Raw genomic sequence first — 21,833 nt, forward strand, 5'->3', positions numbered from 1 at the left:
TAGTTGTAATCTTTTGTTCGTTTTGTTTTCAGTTTAAATGCACGGCTTCTGGGGAATTAAATCATTAGGACTATTGATTTTTTTACCGCTTTCCTCTTTACGTTATGAGAATAGAAATGCTCACACACACACACACACACACACACACACACACACACACACACACACACACACACACACACACACACACACACACACACACACACAGGAGCTGTGTTGTGTTGATGACAAATGACTGTCCCCCAGTGAATGAGTTAAGGTGAGACTTTAACCAGCTTTTAATGAGACTGTTGCCTTGATTGTGTGTGTGTGTGTGTGTGTGTGTGTGTGTGTGTGTGTGTGTGTGTGTGTGTGTGTGTGTGTGTGTGTGTGTGTGTGTGTGTGTGTGTGGTGTGTGTGTGTGTGTGTGTGTGGTGTGTGTGTGTGTGTGTGTGTGTGTGTGTGTGTGTGTGTGTGTGTGTGTGTGTGTGTGTGTGTGTGTGTGTGTGTGTGTGTGTGTGTGTGTGTGTGTGTGTGTGTGTGTGTCTGTGTGTAAGTATTTGCATGTGAGAAGGAGAGAGTAAGACTGATGACCTTTAAAAACATGTTACTTTAATGTTAAAGCTGTCACTTCTGCAGTCAATACACTGTAGATGCACATAAAAATGGATGGATGGATAGATGGATCTATTTAAACTTAAATAGAAAGTAGAAATGTTGCACTGGCAACTGAATAAATTTTAAGTTAAAGTACATAAATTACTGAAATAATGACCCCCCCCCCCCCCAATTTCATAAAACTTAAAAAAAAAATATGTATATATAAAGTTAATTTAATTTGAATAAATACTAATAATACTGATATATAGATTCACTGAAATAAGAGATTCAATTAAATAAAGCTGAAATAAAATATAAAAATTAGATGAAAGCCTAAAATAATAATAATAAAAAAAAAACTTAAACTTTTAAAATAACTTTTAAAATAAAATAACTTAATTTTTTTCAATAACTTGGCAACAAAGTGAAGTACAAAATTTGGTAAAACCAAAACTGAAATAATGATTTAAATCTAAATAGAAAAAAAAAATCCTAAAATGCAAAATAAAATTAAGATGTAAACAAAAACAATAGAAGTTAAGTAAATGATACTAAAATAACTGGGATGGATGGATGCACGTTACAGATAAATGTTTTGTGTGAAGTACAGGCTATTCTAAATATAAAGCATGTTGGTTAAAAGAAAATAGATCAAAGATGTTCACATAAAGCTTCTCTATGATTGGTTCCCATCTGTGGATTATTTAAGCGCTGCTCAAGAACCTCAGGATTACCATCAGCTCTTTAATTCCAGAAGCAGAGGAAGGCGAAGAGGAAGATTCCGGAAATCTGTGATGTGTAATTAGTCCCCATTGTGTAGAGCTGCTAAATCAGGCTAGCATTGTTATCCCATGTGAGACTCAGGCACCGTATGTGACATGTATGCATGCGTGCATATAGTCTTCCTGCCACACGCTTTTATTTAGCAGCACCTGGTGTCTGTGTGAAACCACATGCATTGATGTAATATAGTGTAAAAAAAGAGCCCTTAAAAGTGCTAAATGCTAAAATACTTACCCCCCGTTTCACAGACAATGCTTAAGCCTAGTCCCAGACTAAGTCTGAGCTGTTTCAACTGAAAGAAACTTGCACTGATTGATCTTAAAATATGTCAGTGGTGCCCTTGTTTTGTCTCAAGATGCACATCAGTAATGTTTTTTTTTTTTTCCAAAGGCAAAAATTACTTAAATGTCCTAAAGGAACTATGACTTAAACCTTGCTTAACCTAAGCCCTGTCTGTGAAACCAGGCCTTAATGTGCAGAGACAACTACAACTAATCCATGTGTGTGTTGACTTCCTGAAGATATCTGTAATACCTGCATGTAAATTCAATGCATGCATAATGCAAACTTGGCATTCTCAGAAGATGCCTTCTGTCTCACACTCACAATATATAAACACACACTAACAACAGTGTTTTAATTAAGCAGAATGGTAGTATAGTCCTGTTAGCTGTGACTCACTCTTACATAACTGTCAGACACTCAGAAGAGTTATTCATCAAAGACACCATGAACATGAACTGCTTCAGCTGCATTTGATTCAACATACTTTACATGCTTTAGGTTGTGCAGTAAACAATCTATGTGGTCTGTCAGCAATAGCATTAAAGTTATTAGGTCTTTTTTCATTACAACACGCTCACAGTTTTAAAAACCCCTGGTAATTGTTTTCTTGTGTGTGTTTCAGAAGACACTCGTACCGAACGGGACAGGACATTGAGAACTGTGGCACCTGCAGAGACTGTGCCTGTATCATATACAGGTAAGACACCTTTCATTTCTATGCGTTTGTATGCAAATTTGCAGAATTACATAAAGTATTTGCACAAATACACTCAGTGGAAGTCATACTATGGAATGAAGCTCAAATGAATTGCTGCTCATTTTACTTCTTAGCATGCATGAGTATGTGGGAAGGCGTTTGCTAGGGAAATATGCAATGTCCTTGCTAATTAGTGAGTTGCCTGTTAAATATGAGCCAGATTATTACTTTTTAACTTCCTGGTAAATAATACGTGAACATATGAATAAAATGTGATCTTTTAAACTTGTCTGTGATTATACTATTAGTCTCAGGCTAAAAGACACTTCACAATGCATAAGTTGCATAAGTCTGCAAAAACAGCAAAAAGAAAATATGCAAAAATCAGCTGGTTCTCAACTGGTGTGTTTCTATTTATATATATATATATACAAATAAAATGTCTAATATGCTGGTTTGGTGCTCAAGAAAATTTTTTATTATCAGTATTGAAAACAGTTGAAAACCATGATTTTTCTTTTTTTTTTTTATGAAAATAAAGTTCAGAAGAGCAGCATTAAATGCAGTTAAATCAATTAAATGCATACTTGCTGAATACAAGTATTTATATTACATGTATATTAATTATTTTGTGAATTTATTTTTAAGGATGTTTTTATTAAGACATTTAATGAGATTTTTTTGTTTGTTTTTTTGCAGTGTAGACTTTGTTTTTGACATCCTAGGCTATGTGTTCAATCAACGTCTAGTCATTTGGCACAAATTCATCTCTCATATGTTAAAAGCAAGACAAATATGGCAAAAAAAGAGTCTCCTAAAATGTTTATTTTCTTCCAAGAGCATCAAACCAGGTCTAGGCACTAAACTAAAACCACTTGAGAACTATGCTTTACACAATTCTGTGAATCCTTCTCAGTTCACTTGGAAACAATATCATGTTTACAAGTTCCCAGTCTGCTACTATGAGGGCTTCCAAGGAAGGCATAGCTGCATTTGGCAAAGTCTGTGAGGTTTGTGCCATTGCGTCTTTGAAAGATATTCAACAGTTTTGTTTGAGACAGTAGCAAGTAAACAAGCCAAGTGTCCTTAAGAGCATCTTTATTTTATTCAGCTGTGCGTTTTGGGTTGTATCTGATTTCAGATTTACCTGCATCTGAACAAGTCATTGTAAACAACAATCAGACAGTCTGTTCCCGTCTAAAAATGAACGATTCTTGGCCAGAATGGGCTGCAAGGTGGATCAGACAGTCAAAAGTCTGGCTGTATGAGACTTAATCTAAATGAGTGTCTATAGTTTGCCAATGTAATATATAAAGTTAGTACAGCTGAAAACAAGTGGATGAAATCTGCGAGAGTGTGTGTCACAACCGACCTGATCAGACCTGATCAGCTGAGTGGCTGAAACCTCCAGGCGTGTGAATCAGTGTTCAGAGCGCTGAGGAAGATCCAGGTGGACATCCAGGAAGTTTCCTTCTTCCCAAGGTATAATTGCCTGTACTTACATAACCTCCCCCACTGCACGATGTCTACTAAAATCAATAACAGTGGCCCACGTCACCGCATATTTTCATCTGCTCCAGCCTAGAATGAAGGTGTGAATAACACTCCCAGAGGAGACCTGGAGAATCACAAACACTTGCATGCACACATATATGGATGTCTGTGGTTAGTTTAAATTAGGAAGGGGGCGGAGTGACACAGAATGCAATTACAAGAGCTTTAAAGTCAATGAGAAACTCAGTTTGCAGCCGCTTTACCTTTTATACACTCTTAAAACTGAAGGATCCAAAAGGGTTTTTTGAAGTGAACCATTCTTTGGTTCCCCAAATACATTCTTAGAATAACCTTTTTTTTGTGGAATGGAAAGTTTCCTTGGATGTTAAAGGTTCTTCATGGAACCATCAATGGCAATAAAGAACCTTTCTTTTTAAGCAAAACCAGTTGAGGAGACACATTTGAGATATTTAGGAGATGTCGTTTGCCGGTTTTGTTTCCTGAGAGTATCGTCTGTTCATGTCCAGTTTATGCATCATCCTATAGACAGCACCAGATGCACATATGCTGGACTTTTAAGGACGTCAGAACTGGAATCAGTCAGTTAACAGGAAAGGAGATTGCTCAGTATGATGAGCGCTGGCAGCCTGGCATCGAGGACGGGGATCCGCGTCTGTGAGCTCAAAAGCACAGAAACAGATGAGCTGAGAGTGAGACGGAAGGATAGAGAGTTGCCAGGTCCCTGTAGAGATCCGAGGAAGAAAGAGAGAGACAAAAAAGGAACACGTCCAAGTCTGAGTGCGACTCCATCTGTGGGGGGAAATGAAAGCGAACCTGTGCTTCAAGAGCCGGCGACTGAGAGAAGCAGGTATGGAGGAAGAAAGCGGGAGATGGAAAGGATAAATTTAGAGCGATTACAGGCTAGATATTTTCTCTTGTGTCTACCCAGAGGGTGATCTAAATATTAATGTTGGTAAAGCACTTTACCAACAATGTGCGGGTCGCGTCAGGGAGTTAGGGTTTAAGCCTGACATTTGAAATAATAGTCTGAAAAGTTTCATATTTTGAAATAGAACAGTTTTTTTGACTATAATAATTAATCATCTTCAGCATTTTTTTCAGAGGCCCAAACTGAGTAAAAATATGCAATTTGGTATAGATGCTTATATTTATATGGCCAAAAACTAATATGAAATTCTGAGAGCTTGTAATGCAAATCAATGAGATCTTTATAACAGTGTAACAGACTACTTATATAAAATTCATATAAATATAAGTTTTTCACTCTTTATCTACCAATAATATTTCAATAAGATGGTATTTAAGGGCTTAGTTTTATGATCAAAGCTGGGTAGTTTTAAAACATATAATGCAATGCAATTCAATGATGATTGAGGGATGAACAAATAAATGTTTTTCAAAAGCCTGATGATCATATTTGATAATCACATTTGAACATGATTTTCTTAAAAAAATATGTTTGGATAATCAAAATCAAGTAAGACTGAGTTGATTCAGTCCAGTAAGTGTTTTTTTTTTTTTTTTTTTTTTTTTTTAGATATTACTAACAATATAAAAGTTTTTCTGAAGTCTACCTTATAAAAATAAAGAAAAATTTTAGAGCCCCCCCCCCCCCAAAAAAAAAAACAAATTTAAAAAGAAAAATTAAAAAAAAAAAAAACATACCAACCATGAGCTGAAGGTGGACATTTTTACAGTTACACTAAAAGGTCTTTTACCTTCTTAAAAAGTATCAACTATCAGTCAGATGACAGAAGGCATGTAGTAGATTGTGTACAACACGTTTTTTTTTTTTATGTTGAAAATTTACAGGGGTTAGAAATGTATCAAATATAATACAGTAGGCTTTATAAGGTTAAAGTAATAGTTCATGCAAAAATAAACATTTGTGCCATTTATGTCATTCTAACCATATATGTTCTTTGATTCATGCTATCACACAATTAGAATTTTTAAAGGAACCATTAAAATACTATAAAAAGTCTATGACTCATACTAAAATTATGTACTGTAACTCATGTGCTATGTTGTGTTTTTATTGATTTGTGAATACTGACGTAAATTTCATTACTAAATTCTTTCAAATGACTTCCAAAGCTTTTAAATAAGCAGATGAGCAAATGATGATTTCAAGTAAATGATTTCCAGACATGTTAAGCTACATGTGGCGATTAAAAACACATGATTATGTGGCATGTTTGAGGCTGTGACTACACAGCAAAATCCCCAGTGTTAATTTAACACTCTGAGTGTGGACTCATATAAACACTGAAGTAGTGTTAAAAGTAACACTGAAGCAGTGTTGAAGTTAATAAGATAATTAGGTGATTAATTGAGTTATGATTTACCATTATTGAAGACACCTGATGTTAACAAGCAGAATCACTAAACGAGAACATCACAATTTGTGTGTCACCATTATAGTGGTCAGTGTTTGCTTTAGTTGGGATCTTGACCCTTGACTTTTTAACATTAAATTTTGTTTGGCTGATATAACTGAGTTATAACAGACAGATAAGCGAGTGAAAGTCATCAGGTGGTGATGATTATGTTTTAACGTAATCATTATTTGACCTGAATCATTGAACTCATTCAGAGTCTTTTCTCTGAGTTATGTATCCTTGATTGAATATAACAACTTTCATTCCACAGTGAAAGAGTCTGTGTTTACTATACATTTTGTAAGGGTCCCTTGCAAACTGTTCTGATTTTAAAACGTTTGTTGTTTTAGGCACACACAGACATCAAGAATCAGTGTATGAATCTCAACAACGGTGACAAACAGCATATTCAGATAAACAGATCAACTCTGAACATCACAAAACTAAATACTAAAAAGTCACATACAAAACGGCAAAAATGATGAGTTTTTATTGGCTATAACATGCTTTTTTGATGGTCACCATTGTTGTGATGCTCACGCTGATTCTTGATGTCTGTGTGTCTAAATAAAGAACTCTTTGTTTATGTAGAAGTAACTTTTAAAAACATCTATCTGATTAGGACAAAAATGAAAGATATTGTATTTTTTTTCACCTAGTTTATGTAATCAATAAAGAGTCAGGTCACTACATGAAAATTAGTCCAAATCATAATAAATACCACATGATCACATTTCCTCTGGTTTATCTGTCTGTTATAACTCAGTTACCACAGCCACACAAAACCTAAAGTTAAATACTTAAGGGTCAAGATCCCAACTAAAGCAAATACTGACCACTATAATGGTGACACACAAATTGTGATTGTATTCTTTGGTGATTCTGCTTGTTAAAATCAGGTGTCTTCAATAACGGTCAATCATAACTCAATCAATCACCTAATTATCTCATTAACTTCAACACTGCTTCAGTGTTACTTTTAACACTACTTCAGTGTTTATATGAGTCCACACTCAGGAGTGTTAAATTAACACTGGAGATTTTGCTGTGACTACAGTACAGTTCTTTTTTAGTTTTAGCTCCAGTAATACTGAAAAGAAAAAAAAAATTCATAACCCTGATGAAAAACATAACTATGCAGTTTGCTGGTTTTAACTGGTGTAAGTTGGTTTAGCTGATCTCCCAACAAGGCCAAGCTGTTGTTAATATGGTTAAGCTTGTCATCCAGCTGAAATGTGACCAAAACCCTGTTAAAACCATCATAACAGTCTAGTCTCAGCAGACCAGAAATGCACCTTAGGCTGGTTTAATCTGTTGTTCTTGGCAGGAACAATGGTTCATAATGCATGCAACATGACTTAAACTGCATCATATTCCAATATTACATCAAAAGTTATTTCTGCTTCTATTGTTCTCATTTGCAAGTCGCTTTGGATAAAGCGTCTGCTAAATGATTAAATGCACAGTAAATATAAATGTAAAAGTGCATACCAAGTATCCAGAGATCATAGACTAAGCCCAGCTATCCGTTGACCCTAGGGCCATCTCTGGACCTGGTTATCCTGCACTGAGGCTTCAGTACAACTGATGGTGTGAGAGACTCAATAGAGGATATTACAGAGAAAATGAGAGAAGTGGACACAGGCCGAGCTGCTTGTGTGAGTGTTGAGGAAACATGAGCTTCCTGTACCAGTGGGAAATTAAATCACAATAATGTCTTTTCATGTTGTATCCTCCATGAAGTGAAGAAGAAGATAAAGGAATATGTTTTAGTATCCGATAAAGGCTTTGCACATTGTGCTTTTTGGGTCTCCTGATGCTAGTCACGTTTTAGGTTTTTGGAAAGTTTAATCTGTGGAAAGGTTATGATAAAGGAATGAAGAAAACTATTAGATATGAGATGTGCACAGGTTTTCACATTGTCTCGGTTTGTCAGATTAAAAGCCTACTATACTGTAGCTTAAGATGTAATGATACATGCCTTACTGCTGTGTTAAATCAATTTTTGCTTGCATGTGACATGCACTTCTAGTAGATGCCTGTCTTGGTGAGGCATTCATTTGAACACAGTTTGTCTGAAGTAAATGTACACAATGAAAACAAAACAAAAAAAAAGTAGAAAAAGGGAAACTGGTAATTTATGCCAGATTGTCCATTAAGTTAAATACATTCACCCTAAAATACAACGCAATGTGTAATTCAAAATACGGGTAGAGCACCTGTGATATATAAAATAACACAATACATTGGCCCCTATTTTTAGACTTTTCTATAACTCAATTCAGATATGAGTTAAAATACTGGATCTGTGCATGAGACCAAGTAAATATGCTGTGTGTGTGTGTGTGTGTGTGTGTGTGTGTGTGTGTGTGTGTGTGTGTGTGTGTGTGTAGAGAGAGAGAGAGAGGTGTGAACTAATTGTGCAAGAAAACTTTCAAATGTTATATATTTAATGTATAATAAATATTATTAAGACTAATGAAAATATTATTATGAAATAAATACAAAAAGCATAAGCAGAACTATATATATATATATATATATTATTATTAAGACTAATATATATATATAGTATTAGTGCTATCAAAAAATTAATCATGATTAATCACATACAAAATAAAGGTGCGTAATATATGTGTGTGTTCTGTGTATATTTATTATGCATATATATATATATATATATATATATATATATATATATTTATTATATATATATATATATATATATATAAATACACACACATACAGTATATATTTTGAAAACATTTACATGTATATATATTTATATAATTTATATTACAGATAAATATATTAAATATATAAGCATAACATATTTTTCTGAAATGTATACATGCATGTTTATGTATTTATATATACATAAATATATAAAGCACACATATACATTATATATTATGTAAACAAAAACTTTTATTTTGTATGTGATTATTCACGATTAATTGCTTGACAGCACTATATATGAAGAGTTTATTTGCAAAAACAGATAACTCAGTTTTTTTTGTTGTTTTTTTAGCTTAATCAAAATAACCCAACTGCAGTTTGATTGAGATTAATTGGAATACACAATGAAGAAGCATGATTCCTGAGAATTTTTAAAAATGGAGTTATCTGTTTGTACAAATGAACTCTTCATATGTTTCCCCCCCTTCATTTTATAAGTTTTAATTATATTTATCATATTACATTAAATATACAACAATTATGTTTAAACTTCAGTTATGTCAACTTTATCTGAATATGAATATGATATTACTTGTTCACTAGTTTATTTCTGTTATTTCCCTTTCATTAGTTTTAATAATATTTATTATATTATATAAAAAATATATATTTAATAGTTCGCTTAAACAATTACTTGTAAAAACTTATTTTGCAAGTACAATATTTAGGTATTTTGAGTTAAATGTTATTATCATTATTATTGTATACATTTAAAATACTTAAATATTATTATTTTATCATATACTTTAATATTTTACATCTTTATACTGATTTGTAAAAATGATATCATAAATTGATACTTTTTAGACTGTATTTTTAAATAGATTACATTCATTTGCATCATTGTTTCTGCTATTGTATCAAAATTTGCAAAATTGATATTGAGAATCATGAAATGATGATTATTACTATCAATAACCGTAGTGTGAAAATCTTTTTCCCCCCTTTCATTTTCAGTGATTTCCTAAAGCTCCACACAGGCCCATTTCTCCATTATAGATGCACTTCCCCACAGATATACACAGACTCCATTTATTTATTATTTACGGTGTTCTCGCAGCATATTAATAAACAGGTTCAAATGTGTGACGGGCTGCTGCATTACTACAATAAATGCAATTGTGGAGTGACGGGGGAAAAAAAAACGACCGACTCTTCCATTTAGGAATCTATATGAGCGCTCCAGGCCTCTGGAGTCCATATACAGCAGCCTAATCAGATTCCAGAGGGGACGGAGCACAGAATGAAACCTGATCCTGCCTCTCATTGTCCAAAGCCTCAGGGAGAGAGATTTGTATGAGGTGCCTGGTGACAGACTGCCTCATTTCAGCCCAGCTTCGCTCGTGGCCAGGCACGACATTTTTTTTCAGCCTCATCCACGGTGCTTCACGTGCTGGATGGGAAATGTGTCATTTATCTAGAGTAGCTCCCGAAAGGGTAGAGTCACTTAAACAGACACAGAATGATGCTGTTTACAGATTGATTTGTGGCTGGTACATTCAAAATACATTCAGATATATGGGTTCTTGGTGATGGTAGCGCATTCTCATCGCTATATCAATAACCTCTGAAGGCCTTTAAGTGACAAGGGTTAAATGAATGGATGACTGAATGAATGAATGAAGCCTCTTTTCCAACCGTTTGACCACTTAAGCTTTGCATTTCAGCACAAAAAGTGTTGCCTTATTTCCTAACCACCTGCATTCCATTTCAACTATAGGCACTAACTGCACTGGAATTGCACTGTGAGCATTTAAATGAACTCATTGTCTTTCTTTTCTTGGCAAACACACTTCCTTTCTATGTAAATGAGGCTTTTATTATATGTTATATCTATATTGTAGAATGCACGGCATTCATTTAAGTCAGCTCTGTTAATTTATGTTCTACTATTAGTGTTTGAAGAAAAACAGATTTTTTTTGTACACATTTTGTCGTGATCTTGGGATTTATTCGTCAAATTATGTTGAAGAAGATTGTAATTGTGCATATAGGCAGACATGCTTTGGAGCTTTACAGAAAAAACAAACAATAATTCAAACGTTTGGTGTCTTTAAGCATTTTTTATAAAGAAATTAATGCTAAATATTATTTTAATATTTTAATTAATATTCCATATTATTATGTTAACATTATCATTTTGTATTAAATATATTGAATCTTATATACTTAACAGTTTATTTTAACATTTACTTTTAAAACGTATTTTACAAATACAACACTACTTGAAATTTGTTACTTTTTTTTTATTCATTAAAGAATCCTTAAAATGAATTGATTTGGGTTTCCACAAAAATATTAAGCAGCACAACTATTTTCGACATTGATAATAATGAGAAATGTTAGAGATTAGAATATAAGAATGATTTCTGAAGGATCATATGACACCGAAGACTAGAGTAATGATCCTGAAAATTCAGCTGATCAAATTACAGTTTACAATATATTCAAACTGAAAAGAGTTATTTTAAATTAGAATAAGATTTTACAATATTACTGTTTTTACTGTATTTTAATCAAATAAATGCAGCCTTGGTGAGCAGAAGAGACTTCTTTTAAAAACATAAAAACAAACTTTACTAGTTTGTTTATTTAAAAAAGAAACATTCACAAACATTTACAGGAAAACTAAAAAGCCTGAAATGACTGCTGCAGAAACACATGAGTGAATGTTATGTATGTACAGGACCACACGTTCATACTGTTTCGGTCAAGTATCAGCGTCATCTTTTGCGTAAGTCTTTCCGTCTTTCTCCATGTATGACTCAGTGGTCTGCATGAGATGTTTATTTCCTCGGGGCAAAGACACGCTCATTCCACGTCTGAGAGGAGGAGGAAGTCATGGTGCAGAATGGTAAACGTCTGCTCTGCTCTCAGCTCTTTCGCTTATTCGCTCTCCTGATGGCACTCCTGCAGTGAAATATTAATCTGCATCAAATATTCAATACCTAGTAAAAGTTTTAAACAAGTGATAATGAAGGTGAAGGGGAGAAAATGCCTCGTGAGGGGAAGCGGAGGGCCGTGTACGGCAGCGAGTGCTGAGGTGGAGTGTGAATTACAGGGAGGCAAAAGCCATAGAGAAAGATAGACACAAGTACTGTAGTGAAGGGAATCTGAGCAAGAGACGGTAGCTCTGTTAAAAAAACCTATTGAGCAGCCTGTGGTTGACCATCTAGGTTGTTATTGTGTTATTATTGGTAATAGTAATAATAGTATTACAATAATAATAAAAAATTATGTAGGATTTACTAGTTGCTAGTCAGAAGTTGTTAGTAAACTTCACAAATAATTACAAATAATAATAATAATAATAATAATAAAGTAACACAATGACTTAAATATGAAATTTCAAGTAAAAACTAAATGGTGAATAGTATTAGTAAATAAAAGGCAAAAAGTAAATAGTATTTTTTAGTACACCAATAACCTTTATGTAACTCATTTTATTTCAGCTAGTTGCCAGGGCAGCATTTCTTATTTTCATTTAGTTTTGTTTGATGTACTAACATAATTAAAACTGAGACTGAAATAAAAAATAAATGAAAACTATATAGACATTACATTTTTTTTTTTTTTTTTCAGGAGAGTTCTAACAGTTTGGACATTGCGTGAATCAGAGGTAAAAAAAAAAAATGATATACACGCACAGGCTGAAGAAGAAGATGCGAACGCGCTCAGGACAAGCACAGGCAATGTATCGTCACGAGCCGCAGGGTTTAATTTGGTTTTGTTTGTGTATGCTTTTTTCTTAGTTTTATTGTATGTTTTAGCCGTGATTCCCATCCACTTACATTATAAGACTGGTAGACTGCAACGGTTTGAGCCAATAATCTTGGTTTGTGTTCTACTGAAGAAACAAAGTCACCTACATCTTGGATGCCCTGGGGGTAAGCAGATAAACACATTTTCATTTTTTGGGTGAACTATCCCTTTAAGTCACATTTAAAAGTTTAATGCTGCTAAGAAGTTGATTATTTTCTGAGCCATTTTATCAGTGACATTTAATCAGTTCGTGTTTTGGTGTTTTTTGTGAATAATAATAATAATAATAATAATAATAATAATAATAATAATATAATTGTCATATAAAATAAAATTATATTGAAAAATAAAGTGTGAGCTGACTGATATGAATTTCATTTGTTAAACATTTTGATTGTAGATTTTTTATTTTTGTCTTTACAATCATTTTTGACTAGATTGTAAAGACACTAAATTAAAAATTAAATAAATAAATAAATAAAACAGTTAAAATGTAAACATTAAAAAATTAAAAAAAAATAATATAATTAACTAAAAAATGTGTATGTTTTAAAACTTTGTATATTTTTGTATATTCATTCATTACACACAGACTGATATATTTCAAATGTTTATTTATTTTAATTTTGATGATTATAACCGACAACTAAGGAAAACCCCAAATTCAGAATCTCAGAAAATTAGAATATTACTTAAGACCAATACAAAGAAAGGATTTTTAGAAATCTTGGCCAACTGAAAAGTATGAGCATGAAAAGTATGAGCATGTACAGCACTCAATACTTAGTTGGGGCTCCTTTTGCCTGAATTACTGCAGCAATGCCGCGTGGCATGGAGTCGATCAGTCTGTGGCACTGCTCAGGTGTTATGATATGCTCTGATAGTGGCCTTCTGCTCTTCTGCAATCTTGGGTCTGGCATATCGCATCTTCCTCTTCACAATACCCCATAGATATTCTATGGGGTTAAGGTCAGGCGAGTTTGCTGGCCAATTAAGAACAGGGATACCATGGTCCTTAAACCAGGTACTGGTAGCTTTGGCACTGTGTCCAGGTGCCAAGTCCTGTTGGAAAATGAAATCTGCATCTCCATAAAATTGGTCAGCAGCCGGAAGCATGAAGTGCTCTAAAACTTACTGGTATACGGCTGCGTTGACCTTGGACCTCAGAAAACACAGTGGACCAACACCAGCAGATGACATGGCACCCCAAACCATCACTGACTTTGGAAATTTACACTGGACCTCAAGCAACGTGGATTGTGTGCCTCTCCTCTCTTCCTCCAGACTCTGGGACACTGATTTCCAAAGGAAATGCAAAATTTACTTTCATCAGAGAACATAACTTTGGGCCACTCAGCAGCAGTCCAGTCCTTTTTGTCTTTAGCCAGGGCGAGACGCTTCTGACGCTGTCTGTTGTTCAAGAGTGGCTTGACACAAGGAATGCGACAGCTGAAACCCATGTCTTGCATACGTCTGTGCGTAGTGGTTCTTGAAGCACTGACTCAAGCTGCAGTCCACTCTTTGTGAATCTCCCCCACATTTTTGAATGGGTTTTGTTTCACAATCCTCTCCAGGGTGCGGGTTATCCCTATTGCTTGTAAACTTTTTTCTACCACATCTTTTCCTTCCCTTCGCCTCTCTATTAATGTGCTTGGACACAGAGCTCTGTGAACAGCCAGCCTCTTTTGCAATGAACTTTTGTGTCTTACCCTCCTTGTGCAAGGTGTCAATTGTCGTCTTTTGGACAACCTGTCAAGTCAGCAGTCTTTCCCATGATTGTGTAGCCTACAGAACTAGACTGAGAGACCATTTAAAGGCCTTTGCAGGTGTTTTGCGTTAATTAGCTGATTAGAGTGTGGCACCAGGTGTCTTCAATATTGAACCTTTTCACAATATTCTAATTTTCTGAGATACTGAATTTGGGATTTTCCTTAGTTGTCCAGTTATAATTATCAAAATTAAAAGAAATAAACATTTGAAATATATCAGTCTGTGTGTAATGAACGAATATAATATACAAGTTTCACTTTTTGAATGGAATTAGTGTATATATATATATGTATTAGTTAATATATATATATATATATAGAGAGAGAGAGAGAGAGAGAGGTTGAGAGAGAGAGAGAGAGAGAGAGAGAGAGGAAAGATTTAAGTTGAACGTTTCATATTTCTGTAAATTTTGTGGACTATAAAAGAAACAATTTTGTATTTGTTTTATCATTGTATATTTGCAAGATTTTTTCAGAAGGATTCAGAAACCTATATTAACAGAAAACTGGAGTACATGATAGAAATTTGTCTATTTGATGCATTTTTTTCAAAATGATATTTTGGTAAGTAAAGAACAATACATTATGCAACTATACATTTTTTTGGGAAAATACAATCTTCTTTTCTTTTCTTTTCTTTTCTTTTCTTTTCTTTTCTTTTCTTTTCTTTTCTTTTTCTGGCAGCTAATGTTGTTTATGTTGTGACTATTTGTTTATTTGGATCCCCATTAGTAACTACCAAAGTAGTGGCTATTCTTCCTGGGGTCCAACAAGTAAAAAAAAAAAAAAAAAAAAAAAAAAAAAATTAAAAAACAAATAAATATATATACACATTATATAACATTAATACACATTAATCCACAACAATAAAAGTTAAGTCAATAAAACATACAACCCCTAAAATTCAGGACATTAGGAACTCTAGACACTGAAATCTTATAAGACAAAGCAGAGAAATAATTGTCCTATCCTTCACTATCCTTATACATTCTTGTATTATTAACCCTTCTATTACAGTTTAGAGTGAGTTGTGCAGCTCTATTTTGGACTAACTTGACAGTAGTCTAAATAAGAAAGATACTGTATATCACAGTATATGCTCTCTCTTTTCAGTGGTTATAATTTCATCTTAAAATCAGTATTGAATGTCATTTATTTATGTGGTAAATGATAAGTTTACAGTCAGCTGGACGTTCTGATGACCCTGTCTGTATTTGTTCGTGTGATAATGACTGTGCATTAAGCCTAATAGAACTGATTAAATCAAACATAGAGTTACAGGTGAACCGTACAGCTCTGCATGTATCTGTCTGTGGATCTCACAGCTTTGTGGACTTTTGCTCGTCATCTCACCACTTTGATTTCCTAACCAAAGGCAAATGAATCTGATTGCATGGCCTGACCCTTTCTACCTACACTCTGAAAGATGTACAGTATGTGTGTGTGGACGGAGGGGACAAAGCAAAAGTCACTGAACCGTGTGCCTGACTCGTCCGGTAATCCATCCTCTCTCTTCAGACCGGTGGAGGAAAACAACAATGAAAGGGATGATAGAAAGAGGAAAAGTCCTCCGCATGTTCACCATCACCCTGAGGATAGCAGCATCAGACTGTAGCTCAGATGGTAAAGGGACTGTGGGGGAAGACGCTAGAAAGAGAGAGGAAGCCAGAGGTATTTTTACTCAACCGACACACACATATATACCGAGTAGATGCGAGTGTAGCCGCTCAGAGGTTGATCTTTCACAGCTCTGGAGAATTAAAGCAATAGTCAAAATAATAAAAAATAAAAATAAAAAAATATGTCATCATTTGCTCCAAACCCATATGAATTTTCTTCTTTTGATGGAGAAGAAATAGAAGGATTTTTGAAGAATATTCTGAAGACATAGTGATTTAATTATGACTATTTTAATTCTCTCAGTATTTTGCATCTGATTCCTTATGACAAGGATTGTGATGAGATTGTTTGAGTTGATACTGAGATCTCTGACTTTTAATTGCAGATGTTGGTGTGTTGGCAAATCTGAGATTTATTTATTTATTTATTTTTTTGTGATAACGCAATGAAACATGCCAAATCGTGCGAACATTTTTGACTAGGCTGTGATAGGAATAAATTATGAAAACAGAACAAGAGAACTAAATATTAATAACTTATTGTTTATTGTTTGAGGGTTTTTTTTTTTTTTTTTTTTTTTTGGTCAAATAATATTGTCAGATAAATACCTTAACCAAGGTTTGTTCCTACCTCATATAAAAAAAATAAATAAAAAAAAAATTAATTCAAAATATTTTGATGGTTTTTTGATGGTTTTATAGTAATTGTAGAGTAATTAAAAAAAAATATCAAATAACTTTTGATCACTTTTGGTTTGGGGTCAGCATTAAATTGATCAAAAGTCACAGTAAATACATTTATAATGTCACAAAAGAATACTATTTTAAATAAACATTGTTATTTTTTACTTTTTTTTATTAATCAAAAATCCTGAAAAAAATATTTTATAGTCTCCACAAAAATATGAAGCAGCACAACTGTGTTCAACACTGATAAAAATAAGAACATTTCTGAAGGATCATGTGACATCGAAGACTGGAGTAATGATGCTTAAAATTGAAAATTCAGCTTTGCATCACAGAAGTTATTTACACTTTGTTTCCATAGAAAACAGCTATTTGAAATTGTAATAATATTTCACAATATTACTGTCTGTACTCTATTTTTGATCAAAGAAATGCAGCCTTGATGAGCAGAAGAGACTTACGAACCCCAACCTTTTGAACAGTAGTCTATACCGTATATTCACTGTATATTGGCTCAGATGTGTCTTCTAACATTTCTCTTTAGGAAAGATAAAAAGACACAGATGAGTCAATAGTTGGCATACAGTAAGAGTACAGATATGATATGAATGTGGATAGCAGCTAGATTTTTTTTTTTTTTTTAATTTGATAAGAATTGTTGGAATTTATTGAGATCTCTACATTTTGATTTGCAGACCTTGGTGAAGCTGAGCATAGTTTGAGAAATGTTTGAGAATTTATGAAGCACACGAGATTACTGGGCTCTACATGAGGAATGCTTAAGTAAAAGTGTATTTTTGCTCCCCTTTTCATCTCAGTGCTGTTTCAGAGAACCATTACAATATTAAAGTGACCTTGTTTGATTTTTAAAAACAAAACATTTCTGTAGATCAGATTTCAAGATCTACTCTACCACGTTTTTAGATGTTCTGCATTTAAAAAGGTTAGAAAACTTACTTTAGAAGCTCTCTAAAACTGTATCTGTGATACAAATAATTTCTTCATCACTTTTAATTTCTCACCAGAGAGTTCACGATTAATTTCTTAATCACTTTTAATTTATATTTGGATTGGTTTTTTTAGTTTGTCTATTAGTTAAGATATGTTTGTGTGAGTGTGCAACAAACAACACGCCTTAAGGCTCCAATCAATCAATTAATAAAAGGCATTGAAATCTGTTTAAATGTACAGAGCGCTTAACACACTGCAGTCTGGATCCAAGCTGCGCTACAGACCTCTACTTTAAATAACTTCCCACCTACAGAGTGGAAGATCTCTGAGTTTTAGCATAAATAAATCTAGCTCTGGCTAAATTACAGCTAAGGTACTTATAAAGTAGTACAGCTGCTTTACAGTCAGAAGTTGAAGCAGAAATGCAGTTTAATCCAAATGTGAAACTGTTTGGCTGGTCAGTTTAGCAAGATAGTACTGAAATATAGTACTGCAATGTTCTGTGGTGATTTTATTCTGAATCTGATTATTAAATAGGGCTCTCAGTCTATTAAAATGTTATAAATTGCAATTTATATTGAAATTTGCTGTCAAAAACCTCCAAATTAAGATGAAGACATTGAGGGAGGCAAGTAAAGAAAAGAATATTCAATATATTGGTAATTTTGTTTCTGTTATGTCATTGAATATATGCTGATCATTGGTCCACAGCAATCATTTTTGCATGTGTGTCAGACATTTTTTTCTTTGCATTCTTATTGATATTCTTCATTATAAAAAAATAAAATAAAAAATTTAGTAGCAGCGTGCTTTTTTCTTTCTTTTTGAACATTGCAGTTTTGACCTGTACAATTTACAGGGTTTTTGCAAACATTTTCCCATTTTTACTGTGTTTTAACAGAATTATTCTTGCAACCACAGCTGCTAGGTTTTTTCATGTATAAACGAAAATGTGTGTTTATACTGTAAAAAATGATAAGTTTGAAGCTGTAAATAAAGCAGATATTATTGGAGAACATTTTACCAGAAAATACTTTTGAAGTCTTTCTGCATCTTAGTGAAAACTTTCTAAGCCAATGTAATGTATCCTGTGATGTAAAGCTGTATTTTCAGCATCATTACTCCTGTCTTCAGTGTCACATGATCCTTCGGAAATCATTCTAATGTGCTGATTTGCTGCTCAAGAAACAGTTCTTCTTATCAATTCAAAAGTTCAAAATAACAGCATTTATTTAAAAAAAAAGAAAACTTTTGTAACATTATAATTGTCTCTGCTGTAACTTTTGATCAATTTAACGGCCCTTACTGCATAAAAAAAAAAAAAAAAACTAACCTTTAACATTTTAACAGTAGTATATTAATTTAATTTTTATTTAATTAATTAAAAAAAATCTAACAGAAAACATTTCTAACATTTTTCAAATTAATTTATTTTTTAACTCTAATTAAACATTTATTTGAAACATTTGAAAACAGAAATGATCCATCATCAAGGCTGTCAGTAGATTTTGAAGGGCAAGTTTGCACTTTATTGGCAAATCTCGAAAAAATCTGATAATCTCAAAATCACCAAATGATAGCCGTATAATGCAAACTAACAAACACGACTGTTCCCGCAGCACACTTCCACATTAGCTCTCTCAAAGTATCGTTCCATCATCCTCGGCTTTAGAAAGACAAATTGTGCGAGTCATGCGGAGTTATCGTCTGCCTGCGGGACATGGGGAATTAGCTGCGAGCTGCCACTGCAATTAGGAGCTGCGCTGAAGCAAAGATTGATCAGGCATCATTTCCATCCTCCATACAGACCATGTGACGTTCATCAGGCAATCTCACAAGCTTCCAGCTCCCACGTCTTCATCGCTTACGCTCTATTATTAGAGTAAATGTTTATGCAATATAACCTCTTTTATGTTCCTCAAAGAGCTTTTGGACACCTTTTCTCAGATTTGACAGGATCTCTGGCTTTGCTTGCGGACCCACAAAAGCCAAGGTATATTGAAATGCCAGAATTGAGTCAAAGAATTAATTATTATTATTATTATTATTATTTTCAACTATTGGGTGTTTGCGAGGTGAGAGGCCGATAAATAGAGGGAAAACTTCAAAAACAACAACAACAACAAAAAGACTGGCAAGGCTTTTTCTGCACTCTGAAGCAGCGAGAATCACTAATCATTCCTACAAAGGCTTGAGTCAGCAAGCTCATTCTCTCGTTGAGTATCTCTTTTGAGCCGGCGCCAACGGTGTAGGTTCTGATATCACTGAAACTTTAATGTACATCTTGCTGGAATCGTATGGGTAGGGGTTTCATGTAAATCTTTTACAGTGGAGTTACTATAAAAGAATCATAGGCAGCTTTTGAACAGATGCTACTGGGAATGTGTTTATATCACAGTAACAGTATATATCATGATTAAGGCTGGAAAAATGTATGCATTTATTTCTTCTTTTAATGTTTATGCAGCATCCATTTCTTCCTGAGGCTATGCTGTGTTTTCCCTCAGTTCTGTAAGTTGCAAAGATGCAATTAAACACGTTATTTAAAATATTCTTTCTCTATGTTGATTCTTCACTAATGTGGAGATTCAATTAGTCAATATGTTTCTATAAAATATAAGTACTCTATATAGTGTGTTTTAATGTTAGGTGAACTTAATCGTGATTGAACACAGATATGAATGCAGTTAATTAGGCTGTTTGTTGTTGTTGTTGTTGATACTCAGCCATAAGCAAGATGGATTTGTTTAATATATAAAAGATTATTTATGTTTTAATAAGTATGTGGCAAAGGCTTTAAACATGAAAATTAAAAGTGATTATATTTGGAACTTGAAAACAAAAGATAAGAGCTTTCGTAACAAATAATTAGTCTTGAATCAGTTATATGTATAACTATTAATTAAAAAACAGATGGCTCAAAACACAAACTCTATATACTGATTGGGTGAGCTAAATTTGAAGCCATTGTAAAATAGGCAATAAATGCATTTTTTTTTTATAGTAGCATATTGTTAAAAAATTATGTATATTTAATATTGACTTGCTTTTGATTGTACATCAGTTATCTGTAATATATATATATATATATATATATATTGTGTGTATATATATATATATGTATATGTGTGTATATATATATATATATGCTGTGCTGTTGCTCGGCAACTGTAAACTAATTCTGTTATTCTACTTTGTTACGAAAACACAAGTAAAAACAAAACTCCAGATGGTACAGTAAACACACTTTTAAACTGGTGTGATTCATTTTTTAAAAGTTTATGTTTGGGGGAATGGCCTTGTGTTTTAGAATAAGGCAGAATAAACTGCACATCTTTGCCATTTTGCAATATTCCACCCCCAGGACTTCCGGAGTAATGGCTTCATATGTGCCACGAGGTGAAATATCCCTCAGCTTGCAACCCAATAAAATCTGAAAGTAAATTACATAACATTTCACAAGCTCTTTCCTGTAGGCATTCCGCAGCATTCCATACAGAAGCAGCTGTAATTCATTCAGCGCTCTTTGCATCTGAGCTTGAGTTTTATTGGCTGTAATTCTTCACCGGAGAGACCATAAGCAGCTGCTCATTTTCACTGGCCGAGTCACAATGCCTTTTCATTCTGTGGCTGCGATCTGCTCTCAGGTTTCAGGTGGTTTTCTTGGAGTAACAGCAGAGTAGGAGTGGAATGAAATGCTGTGAGGGAGAAAATGAGTGAAGAGAAGTCTCTCTGGGTGTGGACGAGGAAGAGCCAGAGAAATGGTAGTCAATCCCTCTAGAGATCGATCGCTTCTGCCAGGCCCAAAAGAGAAAAAAAGGACACTTAAAGACAATTAGTCTTGAGGTGAAGTAAACACACTCAGATTGATGGCTCAATTCGGAGAATGGGAGAGAGAGAAATAAACAGAAATTGGTCAGTCTTTCTTGACTAAATCACTTCACACCACTTCTGTAGATTGCAAAGGAATCAATGTCACAAACAGAATGAGTTGACATCTTCTCTGTGAAGTCATCAGTTATAATTATTTTGTTCCCTAAAATAGTTCACTCAAAAATGAAAATGT

At 33.7% G+C, this 21,833-nt stretch overlaps 1 protein-coding gene across 3 annotated transcripts in view; it reads left to right on the forward strand.

The window, feature by feature from the left end:
* Window positions 1-21,833, forward strand: part of LOC122142217 (mucin-2) — a 98,769-nt gene that overhangs the window by 49,271 nt on the left and 27,665 nt on the right. For 2 of the 3 annotated variants that reach the window (XM_042752083.1, XM_042752074.1), the window contains one exon: window positions 2,270-2,344. In XM_042752083.1, coding sequence (XP_042608017.1) covers window positions 2,270-2,344 — 75 coding nt within the window. The remainder of the gene's footprint in view (window positions 1-2,269; window positions 2,345-21,833) is intronic. The other variant, XM_042752089.1, reaches the window with a different exon arrangement.

Source organism: Cyprinus carpio, chromosome A5 (assembly GCF_018340385.1).
Source record: "Cyprinus carpio isolate SPL01 chromosome A5, ASM1834038v1, whole genome shotgun sequence".
NCBI lineage: Eukaryota > Metazoa > Chordata > Actinopteri > Cypriniformes > Cyprinidae > Cyprinus > Cyprinus carpio.